General features: G+C 35.6%; 1 protein-coding gene across 2 annotated transcripts in view; it reads left to right on the top strand.

The window, feature by feature from the left end:
• The first annotated feature begins 324 nt into the window (after positions 1 to 324).
• Positions 325 to 14,179, top strand: part of LOC134659619 (heterogeneous nuclear ribonucleoprotein A3-like) — a 124,537-nt gene continuing 110,682 nt past the window's right edge. The window contains exons 1-3 of one of the 2 annotated variants that reach the window (XM_063515301.1): positions 325 to 421; positions 757 to 961; positions 992 to 1,124. In XM_063515301.1, coding sequence (XP_063371371.1) covers positions 359 to 421; positions 757 to 961; positions 992 to 1,101 — 378 coding nt within the window. In that variant the 5' untranslated portion in view covers positions 325 to 358 and the 3' untranslated portion in view covers positions 1,102 to 1,124. Of the gene's footprint in view, positions 422 to 756; positions 1,125 to 14,179 lie in introns of both variants that reach the window. The other variant, XM_063515300.1, reaches the window with a different exon arrangement.

Here is a 14,179-nt window from a genome sequence, read left to right as displayed (position 1 = left end):
AACGAAAACTCTCTTTAGCGTCAATAAACGTCCGGTCCCTTGAGTGTCGCTATGTAGAGTTTACACTGTATAAGGAAGTAAGGAAAAAGGTATTTAGTTATACCTAGTATGTATACTTAATAAAAATACGCTTCACAACTTTGGACTTGTATTATTTACCTACTCAAATTATTTCCTGTAATTAGACACTTTGGACGTCTATCTTATCTACTAATCTGTGACAACTAATACGTTTATCTGCTAGATAAGTTAGTTATTTAGTGAACTGGACATTATACGGCGTACAGTACGAACGTCATTGCTTGTTATATTACCTGTTTAATGAATTAATTAATTACCTATTTATTAATCATTAAACATGTGGGCCGGACCTGGACACGTCGATGATGGCACCGGAGGCGTTCACTTTGTGGACGGACAGGTAATTTAAAATACTTATTATATTTATTTATTTGAAGTTAACTATAATGATAATGTTTAGATATACCGCTTATCTCAGACTAGGAAAAGAAGTTGCGCAGTGATTTTCTAGCAGAAAGTAGCTGACTATAGTAGGTAGTTTCTTACTAACCGGTCGAGTTAAACGGTAGACTTATAATCTGTGCGTTCCACTGCAGGACACTCAGTCCTTCACCCATTCAAGTCAGGGTTTGTGCTAAAGTCCATACGCTGCCCCACAGCGGGTTTGAGACGCACAATCTCTATATTGATGCGTTTGATTTTGCTTTACATTCTATATTATTATCCGTTTTTCAGCCAGTCCATGACGGCAATTTCGGTGGATCAAATCTCGTCCATGGAGGAATTGACGTAGCTGATGGCAATTTCGGTGGATCAAACATCGTACACGACGGAATTAATGTCGCAGACGGCAATTTCGGTGGATCCAATTTTGTAGATGGAGGGTATGGTGGGGTAAATGTGGTAGAAGGTGACTATGGTGGAGTAAATGTGGTAGATGGTGACTATGGTGGGGTAAATGTGGTAGAAGGTGGTTATGGAGGGGGGTCAGCAATGAGGGCGTTTAGCGGGGAAGTGGAAGCGGAACCGGAAGCGGAAGAACCGGCGGAAGCGGAGGAGGAGCCAGAAGAAGCAGAATAAAATAAGTTTAGTTTATTGCTGGTGTTACGTCACCTTGACACTTATTTAATTATTTATTTAATTCTTATTGCACGGGAAATAAAGCACAAAAGTCGGACTTAAAGTAAAATGCCAGATTTATTTTATTAAGGGTTTTATCTAGCATTAACAACCGTTAACGAGTTTTCATTGAATAATTAACAATAACAAAAAATATTGGTAACATAGAGCAACGTCAGTCAGCAAGGTAGTCCTTCGAGCCGGATAAATATCAATCCAAATAATTAGGTACTTTTATTTTTAAACCATTAGGTACTTCTTGATCTGTAATTAAGCATGATAACTAGTTAAGTACCTACTAAGTAAGTGTGATTTGTATTTTTGATAATAAACATTTTTCTATGAAATGTCATTGAGTTTATATTTTAATGTTGATAAGACTTTGGATAATTCCCAAAAATTCAATATCTTTTTGACATTAATCTGACTAAAAACATTCCTTGTACCTACCTATACATTACAGCAGTGGTTCCTAACCTGGAGGTAATTAGTAATTACCCCCGTGGGGGTAAAGCTGGTATTTTACGGGGGTAATAAGCTAACCTAATATAACAATGCAACAAACGTACTTACACGTTTTATTTTTTTATTACCATTGGGAGGAGGGGTAAAATCAGGTTCCCTAGTTAGTCATAAGGGTGACCGGACTGAAAAGGTTAGGAACCACTGCATTACAGCATGAAATAGATAAATAATATGTAGATATAGATATCTACCGCTGTATTACGTTTAGAATTAGGGTTAAAGAAAAGTATAGGCAAAGTCAAATCTGATAAATATTAAGTATATTAAAAGCGTACCGAGGAGCATCATCAGGAGCTTGCGTTTGCAGAGTGAAACATGCCGAGCGTCTTCGACTTAAAATACGTGAGTGACTCGATTTTAATATACCTATTTAATATGTCTCTGTCTCACGGAAGTTTTGTTTTCAATTCTGAGTATATGGGGTGAGTAGGGTCAACATTTTAGTTTTTTTTTTGGGTAGTTCCATTTCATAACTTAGACGATAAAGAGGAAAACCCACCTCACCCCGTAGTGCCTCGTATTTGGGGTGAGAGGGGTTTTCCTACAAAGGTGATTTTGGAAGATTGTTGGATCGATTTTTTTTTATTATGCGTATTACTATAGCTCCATTTTAAATTGGAAAACATTATTTTTGTAGCAGTAGCCTTAAATCCCTTCTCACCCCCCTCTCAAACCTTCTCTCCCCATTCATAACCCACTCACCCCGCGAAACCTACTCACTCCGTTTTACGGTACCGTAAAATGTGCCTACTTTGCTCGAGGATTTTGTACAAAATACTATATACATTTCCAAAAAAAACACAAATATACCCAATATAGGTTAGTATGTAAATATTACCATACTACGAAGCGCGCCATTTGCACCGCCCCGCCACCACTAGTTTTGCGTAGATATCGGTGTCGCAATGTTTATTACCTACTACTGGCAGACATCATGTCTATCATCGCACTAATAAATAGCTCGCCAAACTGACGACATCTAGATACCTATGCATTGGCCTTTGCGTCTATTGCAGACGATTTATGGTGCAAATCGGAGAGACAATAACCTCTCCAGACTTAACACCGCCTGGGACGGAATTAAGGAAACGCAGGGATGCCCAGCACCTGCATTACCCTCTCGGCTTCAGTCTTAACCCACAGGAAAGGCGAGCCAATACGTGTGGAGGCAGGTCGGCTGCAGGAATCTGCCGCTTATTTCAGGTTGGACCCTACTCGCGCCTTACGGTAACTCCATTCCGGGATTTAATTTTGGAGTATCCTTCTCCTAGATGGATTGCAAGCCAATGCTAAGAGGTCCATCTCCCCTGTGACGAAACAGCTTTTTGCTTCGTTTGTAGATACCTATACCTGTATAAGTATTATTATATAGATTATTTATCTCAGGCCTCAAGCGGTTGACAATGAATAGCGCGGTGATTTTCTAGTGCGATTAAACGTACCTACATAGTTTATTTATTCGATATTTACTTTACATACTTAAGTAGGTAGTTGAAGTGTACAAAAAGGAATATAAACTATAACACATTGCATGAGTGCGATAGAGGCAGACTATAATAGACTATTTACATATGAAAAAACGTAACCACTTTTGAGACTCATAGCGGCCGCCAGAGGCGAAAGCGGAATGGAAAATACGAAAAGCTGTATTCAAGAGACACGGTGGGTGATTAAGTATATCTTGGAATAAACTGTTACAAAAGCGAATAATTTAGGCAATCACATAACTATTTCTGAATTCTATTCCTTCCAGTACATATGACATCATTCCGATTTTAGTCGCATTTTTGATATTCGATAGGTAATCTTGGAAGTACTTACATTGTGGTTTTGGGCATTTACTAAGTACCTATATATACTAAGTATGTATAAATATTTTCACCTCAGCAGCTCGAACAAGGGTACTTTGATTCTTAAAAACAGTGAGCAAAATGCGATTTTGCTCACTGAGTGAGACAAAATGACATTCAAGTGACCTTTATAGTCAAATGTCATTTCAACATGCGGGGTCTAGTAAAAGTTCGAAATACTTGGGTTCTATTATCTCTACCCCTTTCACACTGTTAGCAAAAAGAAACAGACAAAAAAAAGTTAAAACGACATTCAACAGTATATTCACGGTTTATAATAGACCCCCGAAAAACTTCAGACCGCATCGTTCCAAACCACGTACGAGTATGAATTCTTAATAATTAATAAATAAAAATAAAGTTTAAGATTTAATAAAAACTGATAAAATACTATATTTTAGGTATTTTATTGTACAATTAAAATATCGAACTCAAAAAATACACAGATCATCACGCAAAATTAATTATTTTACTTTTAAGAATTTCTACCATAGTTGACAAATAGTACGTATCCGCAATTCGGACCGTATCTTACAAAGATTTTTTTTTTCAAAAATGTTGTCGATTGAAGTGTCAGTTAATGTTTGTTATTTCTATATTATTTTAATGGAATTTATTATTACGTTTTGTTTTTGTGTTCCATTGCGGTAATTAAACTTAATTGTTTGTATATCTTAAGAAAACATGAGTGCAGGTATTAAGTGATGAAAAAGGATTACATTTTTCAAGTTGTCTAATAGGTATGTTCTCACTGCGCTGAGGTGAAAAATGTTGTGTACTACACGAGATCAAAGTTATTTACATCTCGTGCGCTTTTGAGTCCCTTACTACGCTCAAGATTCTAAATTAGATTCACTCGCTACGCTCGTGAATCTATTATAGAATCTTTCGCTTGCACGGGACTCAAAATAAGCACTCGAAGAAATATCAAACTTTGATCACTTGTTGTACAAATAACTATTACTTATTAGAAAGTTATTATTAATCGTCCACTTCTCGACGCAGCTCATTCGCGTGACCACCAGCTGCGTACACATCTATTATTATCACATAATTATTACTATTAATAGAAAGGGATTTGGCCCTAGTAGAATTTACGACGGTTGTATTATGCCCTATTTAACATATGACTGTCGTATTTGATTCCATAAAGGAGGTAATTCTATAGTTTTGACGTAATGATATTAGATTGAAATCATATTGTGTCTTCAGGTCAAGGGAAAGGGGGTATTTGATTAATACAGGTTATGGGCCCAAATTCTTGAAAACGTAAATTGTAGCCTGTTTTTAAAAAATACGTATAAAACTAGTTTTTGAAGACCAGCATTAAAAAAACAAAGAATCGATTACGTAAAGGGGCCCGTATTAACAGTCCGCCGGAAGATATCGGCCTGTCAGTTAGAACAAAAAGTTGACAGTTCCGAACAACTGACAGGCCGATATCGTCCAGCGGACTGTTAATCAGTGGGCCCCTTTAGTTGAAGTAAAAAAATCTTTACTTAATAACTATACTTTACGTAATATACCTACCTACTATTTTATTCAGAACTCATGCCAAATAACTCCTTAATCTCCTCCATAAATTCCTTGGGTTACTGGACGGACGGACAGACACAGTACCGTCTTTACCATAAGGGCACACGGGGCCCGTGCCCAGGGCCCCATCCTCCGGGGGCCCCAAGGACAGACAGTAACAGTATATTTTATTATCCATAATAACTAGAAGATCATAGTAGAAAAATGTTAGTTTAATTAGCTTTCTTTACTTTCCAAAAGGGCCCTAAATTCTTAATGTGCACAGGGGCCCTGTGCATAGTTTAAGACGGCCCTGTGGACAGACAGACACACTGACATGGTGAATAATGGTGGGATCCTTTGTAAAAATGAGTTAAAAATTAAAATATTTACTTCCTCATTCTTAACTTTCTGCGCTAGTTTTAACTCAATGTCAAAATGCCAGGTGTGAAAGAAATGACATTGGGTGTATGTATATCTGTATATTCATAACGATACACTAATAGTTCTGCCATGCGATTTTACAGCTGTTTCACCTTAAATCGGTGAAAGAGGAAGTTCTCATTTAATTACGGATGACTCATCACGCTAGAACGGGCCGGGGCCGGGCCGGAGCTATTCCGACCCTCCATTAAATTCTCTATGGAAAGCACCACGTGATCACCGATCAGCCGTCATAGAAAATGACGTGTCGGACGCATCGGCCCGGGTATGGGCCGGTCTAGCGTAAGTCATCCTTTACTTATAATAAGTAACTACCTACAGATTTCGCGCAGCTGATAAAGAAATTTCGATTTTCGTGGTAGGCGGTTTTCTCGAGGCTAATACATCAATATGGGGTTGTTCAAAAGGAGTCTACAGGTTTTTAAAGGGTCGGCAACGCGCATGTGACACCCCTGGAGTTGAAGGCGAGGCGTACATAAGCTACGCTACGGTGTCTACTTACCATCAAGCGGGCCGTAGGTATACTTGTTTGTTACTGAAAAAAAACTTAAGTACCTATATTCTCGAAGATAAGACAGAAGGGCGTGTACCACTTGTACCTGCATGTGCAGCTATAGTTGTGTGGAGGAAAGGGCTCGGTGCAGTAAGTGTGCTAACAGCTCGCGGCCAGAATAGACTGTTGGCTGCACCCGGCACAAGGCATGCATGAAGTCGAATTAATTGAAAATTTAACAATTGTAATTGTAGTTCATTTCACAATTACTTGCGAATGATTATATTTAAGAATAAGAATAATTGATTGCCACACACATACAAGAATACAAAATCGATAAAACAAAAACAAACAAATAGACATGTTGAATAGGAGTAAGTAGGAGCATAATTTCTTATCTATAACAATGGTGGGACAAAAGGGATGGTCTCAGCATTTGCTGTGTTACAGACTAGCTGTAATTTTAAACTAAATTTAAATAAATTGATTTATTGATTTGATAATATAAAAATATGGGTAATTTTAACTCGATTAAAGTGACAGACACTTATTCTGTCTGCCTATCTCTACCGCAATGTCATATTTATATCTCAACCGTTATGTAGAGCGGAAAAACATTTCCCACCTTTCAAACATATCACTGAATTCTACTACCAGTTGCCTTAAAATACTTGTTAATGTTACTAGGTACTTAGGTACAGAGAATTGACACATCTAGTAAATTACTAAATACATTAGAGCATAATGATGTAGAATTAGGTATTTGTGTTTCAGAAGAATGTATGTACAACTGTTAATAATAATTTTTACTCCATTAATGAATTTATTGCGCATAATAATGTATAAAATTAATTTTAGTCAAATTTACATTATTAATATTTTATTAGTTTTATTACCATGACATACTCAATTATTTTATTATCAATGGCTGGGACTGTATGTGTATATTGTAAAGTTAATTTATTGTGCTTTCTATTTTAGTTTAATTTATGTTAATGTATTTAGTAATTAAGTTAATTTAAGGTAGTCGTATGTAGTACAAATTTTATGTATTATAAGGACCCATTTGCATGCTGTCAAAAACAGATAAAAAGGCTTGGAAATGTAACTTTATAACACCTGTATGTAAAACCCTTTTTATGTGCAAATAAATGATTATGATTATGATTAAAATGCTAACGATACAGTGCAGGAATTGAACAGACGGAGTGGTTCGTATAATAACACCTAAAGGATCTAGTGATCATCTTCCTATAGCGTCGTCCCGACTTATTGCCATTGGGTCTCTATTGTTTCCCATAAAGTTTTAAGTCATAAAGTATTGTTTGTCCGTATTTTCGTTAGTCATAATTTGGTTTTTCTCAGAGACGCGTAACTTTTCAGGATTGCCATAAAACAAGTTTCAGAATTATGACTAATGATAATCTGACTTTCAATCATTATGTCAAACAAAGGGATCCGATTGCCTTGCCATGGCTCACTTAGGGAGTCTGGGCCCGCTCGGCAATTTAATCCCAAGAATCGGAACATGCACTACTTGTTACGATAGCAACTGCCATCTGACCTTCCAGCTCAAGAAACAAGGCTAAAGACCAACAACACTAAATAGAAAATTGAGTTAATGAATTAAAAAAATATTGGTGTCGACTCCACTCATTTTCAGTGCGCCTAGTCCAAGTACCCGTCGGTTACAGTCAGTGCGAGTCCGACAACAAAACAAAACCAACGCCCAAATCGCGTCTCTAAATTACTAACTAAATTAAATCTACAACCACAAAAACATAACGAAAACATCAAGAAAATAGTGCGCGAAATTTAGGTTAGTTTCGTATTTTTATTTTTTTACAGTTCCATTTTACGGTTATAGTCACAACACTTAATTAAAAAAGTTGAAGTTCATAATAATATTTGTTTTACAAAAAAGTTTGCGTGTCAAAGAAAAATCATCCTAGCGGCTCAAATAATAAAGAACAATTTTTACGAGTTAAATACTAATCTATTGCAACTGCACTCGATAGAAGCGATTCTATATTTGAAAATAAAACGGGCCAAGTGTCAGTGTGTGCGTACATTAATTACGGTGAAATGCATGTGTTGCAAATTATTAACAGTGTTGTCAGTTTATAAATTTACCCGTAGGAGTTGGGAGCTATTGGGAAATAGGGTAAATATTGAAATACATAATTGATGTAGACATAAATGAACTTTAAGATAATGTTAATTTTAAAGCAATATGTTTAAAGCACAGACACATGTCTATTCTATCTCTAGCCCAGCCCTCTGCACCTTTACCGCCCTGTGTCATCAATAAATCAATTCTTTATTCGTTCATCACAGGTACATAAATAGGTGATAACTTAATATTCTATGGAACAGCCATTGTGCCTTTTGCGTACTTTTGGCATGATTTAAGATCAAATATGTTTCATGGGTCATATTTTCTTTCTATTTGACCTATAACCTTCAGCTAGAGCAGTACTAGAGGCGAACCAAGCTAACCCTGCATGGCATTTGCAATGACAAAGTAGTAATGTCATCATTAATGTCATATTTCTATGAAAAAATGCGCTCACTTTGTCCTGGTCAAATCGGTGATCAGTTAGACGAACTCTAGCCATGCACACAGCCAGTAAATTGAGAGAGAGAGAGAGAGAGAGAGAGAGAGAGAGAGAGAGAGAGATTTTTTTTATTTTACATTAGAGGTCAATCATTAGCTCTACTAATAAAAATGTGTCCATGTGTTACACGAAATAAATATATTCATTCATTCATTCATTCATTAAGTCATACAGCGTGGTGCAAAAAAGGGTCACGACTCAGCATTATAATGTTGCAGTAAAATTACTGAGACGCTGGTTTTCAGTCGGACCAAAATTAAATTATTTTTAATAATATTACTGCAACGCTGGTTTTCAGTCGGACCAAAATAAAATATTGTGGACACGTCTCGCACTTGGCAGCTTTCTTTGTCGCTGTTTAGTCCTTGGTGAGTAGTAACTCACAAACTATATGTACACTAAGATTCACCCAAATATGCCGCCAAAATCCACAATCGAAGAAATAAAACAGAATCTCAAATTGTTTGTATATTTATTTATTGTAATTACAACAACAATATCTAACTAATTTACAAAAGTATCGTTAAACCAGTAAGGTTTGTCTCGATTCTCCATTCTATAGCAGATTTTAAACAAAAAAAAACTACATAATTATCTTAAAATACAAAAACATTACAAACTGTTCAATAGGGTATTGTAATTTGTAAATACTGTATTTAAAATAAATTATTTTACACTATGCATGAAATAAAGCACCAGATAATTATTAGAAAAACACAGATAGGAGTTATTTTTAAACACAAGTTCTATACTTGGTCAACCAGATCTTGACAGTAGAAAAAGGCGGCAAATTTGAAAAATGTAGGCGCGAAGGGATCGCGTCCCATCACTGACTTAATATAAAAGAAATAGACACACAAAGCAGAACAAAAACGTCAAGAAATGTGGATCCCAATGACGTTTCGCACCATTTGCATTGATGATAAAAACGCTTACGTAAATTTTGAGTCAAGATAAATGTTTCGTACAGAAAAGAGCTTAATGTCGTAAGCATTAAGTGTCAGATTTGCAAACATAAGTACCAACACTGTTAAAAAATTTAGTCCGATGGCACTAAACGTAACGTATTTACGTCAAACAACGTCAAACGAGAATAATGAACGAATGGAGGCACTTTGGTACACTTTAATATGTATAGTAATACATATTAAAGTGTACCAAAGTATATCCGTATGTGCGGGTGTAAATTACAGTACAGTAGTACAGGAAAACCAATTGAAGTAATAAATAAAACAAATTTAATTTAATCGGGAGCTCAAATAAAATTAATTCGTGGTTCAAATTCAAACAAATTAAATTTTTAATTCGTAAGTATACGTCTTTAAATACTAATTTCCTTGAAATAAATTCTACTTATTAAATAACTGTGTATTTAAGATCTACATTTACTCATAGCACGGATGCACGGGGAAATTTAGATACTGATTGGATTTTTTTTTTATAAAGTCTACCTAGTATACTTTATAAAAAAAATCCTGTGGTTGTCACTGTGTTCCGACAGGTTTAGCATTACAGTTAGTCGATATAAGCCCTTATTGGTGGTGTATATGTCGGAAACAGGGAAATGGACCGAACACACAAGTGCCGTTTTGCCTTGTTTAAAACTGCATCACCCCTATCTCTTGCTATAATTAAATAGCAGTCCACTTTGCACGTCGCATAGGTTTTCTTGGAAATCTTCAATTTAAACATAATATTATTATTATTATTTCTTATGAATTCCATATAAAAATAAAAATAAATATTGACCTCACATCGACTCATTAGAATTTTGTTCCTTGACATCCCTTCTTTGGTACTAACAAATTAATTTATTCAAAACCATAAAATTACCACCAGATTACATAAATTATGTAATGCTATCCAAAGAACTAACCGAAAGAAATACATTCCATCCTTTTTCCTTGCTTTATCATTGTTATTTTTACATATTTTAACGGCACATTTCGTAATTGTTGACAACTTCACAACTTCACATTTGAGCGTTTCAAACAAGACTAAACGAAAAAGTAATGCATGATCTGTTTTGACATCACTTTTGTGGGGCCATTTTTGGCGGCTGATTGGGTATCCAGTTCTTTATACTATATCAATGCGTCCCATAGAAAATTTGAATTTCGCGCCGCGAATTTTTTACTGACAAGATTTGGTTGACCAGCTATATTTAATAAATCGGATAGAAATATAAAAAGTAGGTGAGTTGACCCGTGACGTGACAATGTAATGTTTCATATAAATTCCATATTATCAAACTGTTTTGACAGTTCTAAAAAAGTAACTGATTGGACTAGTAGGAAAATATAACACTTTAAAAAATACCCTATTGTTCATAATAACGGCTATTATAAGCTCTACCTAGGCTATAATACGCCCGCTGGATATATAGGAGATAATTAGATATGCCGTCAGTCAACTTGGCATCCGGACACAAAGATTTTGGGCGACATTAAGTCGGCCACGTCTAGTCTTTCGGGTAATGTCACTGTCGTTGTTATGGTTTAGTTGTCGTTTTCTATTTGTTTTCCTAAATTTGTCTTTTCCATTAATGTTACGGTGGCAAAAAAAAGTTTATGGCAAAAATTCCATTCTTGGTACAAGCTTTTATCGCTGACTGTACTTTACTTTCCACAGACAACTAATATTCATCGAGACAATTCTAACAACCCTAAACATAATTAGATTGCGTTGTTTTATCACAGATATCCTATGGCCACCTGTCTCCATCATCGATCAGCTCGACGATACCGTAATATTGCCTTGTCATTGTCACCCGACTTACATAGGGTAACTCGCCAGTAACTGGCCTCCTGTTAGTAAATGGCCACCCTAAACTAAAAATTAGACATTTACCTAAATGTTTGTATAGGTAATTGTGGCTAGTTATTGAAGGCTGGCCAGTTATTGAATAGGTACTTATACTAAAATGAATTCTGTTTATAGGTGAATATAATTCATTTTTAGTTTAGGGTGGCCATTTAATGGCCGGTGGCCAGTTACTGTCGAATTACCAAATACACCTTGGACCAAATTGGACAGCTGGAATACCACCCTTAGACGGACGGATTCTATGAAAATCCCAATGACAACAGTCCGGCCATCCTGACCGCGTAGCATGGTTGGCACGGCCGGTTGACATTTGCGCGGCGGCCAGCACGCAAATACTGACCCACATGCGTGGTTTTCCTGGTTGACAGATTGGCGGTTAGGATGATTAGGACTCAAGCCCAGTCCAGACGGGACAAATTTCGCCAATCTGATTAACTTGTCCGGCCTTTAATATTGAGCCAAATAAATTTAGTAGTGTTATAGCTAATTCTCAGTCAGCTGACAAAGTCAAGGACCCCGTGCCACATTTAAACTAGGTTGTAAGACAGCGGAAAAACGCCTGAGTATGAACATTATTCACCAGAATATTCAGGGTTTTTCCAGCAAAGAATTAGAAATAGGTTTATTTTTAGATAATAATAATGTTGAAGTTATGTGTATTACTGAACATTGGCTGAAACATGGACAGTTTTTATTTGATTTTGTTAACTTTAAATTAGTCAGTTTTTTTGCTAGAAAGTCTGCTGTTCATGGTGGTTCCCTGATAATTGTTAAAAATTGCATGAAATCTAAAGAGCGTAAAGATATTGTAAATTATTCCATAGAAAGAATTATAGAAATTTCCTGTGTAGAATTAGAAAAATATATTATTGTTTGTGTTTATAGACCACCATCAGCTGACTTCAGCACATTTGAAACTACAATGGAAAGTGTGCTGAAGTTAGTATGTAAGGGCCAAAAACATGTTATAGTCTGTGGAGATTTTAATGTTAACTTGCTCGAGTCCTCTAGTAATACTCTTAAAATGCTGTGTTTGTTTAAATCATTCAATTTATTTAACTTGTTTCTTGAACCTACCCGGGTAGGGGTAACTAGTGCAACATGTCTGGATAATATATTTTGTAATTGTGAATGTATAGATAAGCAAATATTTAACTGTTTTCATTCTGATCATAGCGGTCAAAGGGCTGTTTTCTTAAGCGATATTCATGATACTCCACAAACAATAACATACAGACCCATTACTAGTAGTCGCTTGGAATCATTCAAAAATGAAATTCAAAAAAATCTCTGTATGTTACCATTTTCACATTATAACTGTAATAGTCTGTATGAAGATGTTTTTAGTGTGATTCTTTATCATTTTAATCAAAATTTCAAGGAGAAAACTATTAGTGGGTCAAAAACAAAAACTCGAACAAAGTTTAGTGAATGGGCTACTGCAGGCATTTATAAAAGTAGAAAAAGGCTTTATGAACTTTATGGTGAGAGAGAGCTGAACAAAAATTCTGATTTCCTGGACTATGTAAGGAACTACTCAAAAATCTTCAAGAGAGTGTGTGTAACAGCCAAGACAAACTATACAAGTTCTAAACTGAAAGTGTCGGACAACAAAGTGAAGACAACATGGAATATTATAAATAGGGAAGCTGGTAAATGTAAATCACGCGATTGTCAAGTCAACATTGTCTCGGATAAACAACTTACCATGTCAAACAACGATGTTGCCTCGGCATTCGAAGATTATTTTTCTAAAATAGCTATTAATACCACGAAATGTCTACATTCATCTTCGTCTCGACCTCATTCCTTACTTTGCGCTAATGTTAAGAAATGTAATATTAACTTTGAGTTTAGTCAAGTAGATTCAGCAAATATTGTTAAAACATTCAAGTCACTCAATTTAAAGAAAACGGAAGATTTATGGGGAACATCAGTTCGAGTCATTAGTCATGTCATAGACGTAATAGCGCCTTACTTAGCCGTAATTTATAATATTTCAATTTCACAAGGCGTCTTTCCAGATCTTATGAAATATAGTAAAGTCATTCCTCTTTTTAAATCTGGTGACTCGAGTAATATGGCTAATTTCCGACCAATATCAATACTTCCTGTACTAAGTAAAGTTTTTGAAAAATTAATGTTAAATGATCTACTGGGTCACTTCAACAGACATACTTTACTTACAAGCAATCAGTTTGGTTTCACAAAGGGCCGTTCCACGACCGATGCTGCTTCGGTACTCATTAAACATATTTATAATATTTGGGAAAATTCTTGTGATGCAATTGGCATATTTTGTGATCTTTCTAAAGCATTTGATTGTGTGGATCATGGAACGCTCATTTTGAAATTAGAACACTATGGTCTGTCAGAAAATGCCCTAAACTTTATGTCTTCTTACCTTAGCAATAGAACACAAACAGTTGTTGTAAACAAAACCCAGTCTAGCGGAGCTGTAGTCCAATTAGGAGTGCCGCAAGGTTCTATTTTGGGTCCATTCCTGTTTTTGGTTTATATAAATGATTTGCCATGTATAGTAGAAAATCTTTGTGAAATAGTTCTTTTTGCTGATGACACATCATTACTTTTTAAGGTTGATCGGAAATCTACCGATTATAGTGTAATTAACAGCACACTCGTTAATGTACTTAACTGGTTTACTATGAACAATTTGCTTCTTAATGCTAAGAAAACCAAATGTATTAGATTTTCTTTGCCGAATGTTAAACCAGTCGATACTAAAATACTTTTGAATAATGAATGCT

Source organism: Cydia amplana, chromosome 25 (genome assembly GCF_948474715.1).
Source record: "Cydia amplana chromosome 25, ilCydAmpl1.1, whole genome shotgun sequence".
In the NCBI taxonomy this organism is placed as follows: domain Eukaryota; kingdom Metazoa; phylum Arthropoda; class Insecta; order Lepidoptera; family Tortricidae; genus Cydia; species Cydia amplana.
This window is presented reverse-complemented; position numbering and strand designations above follow the sequence as displayed.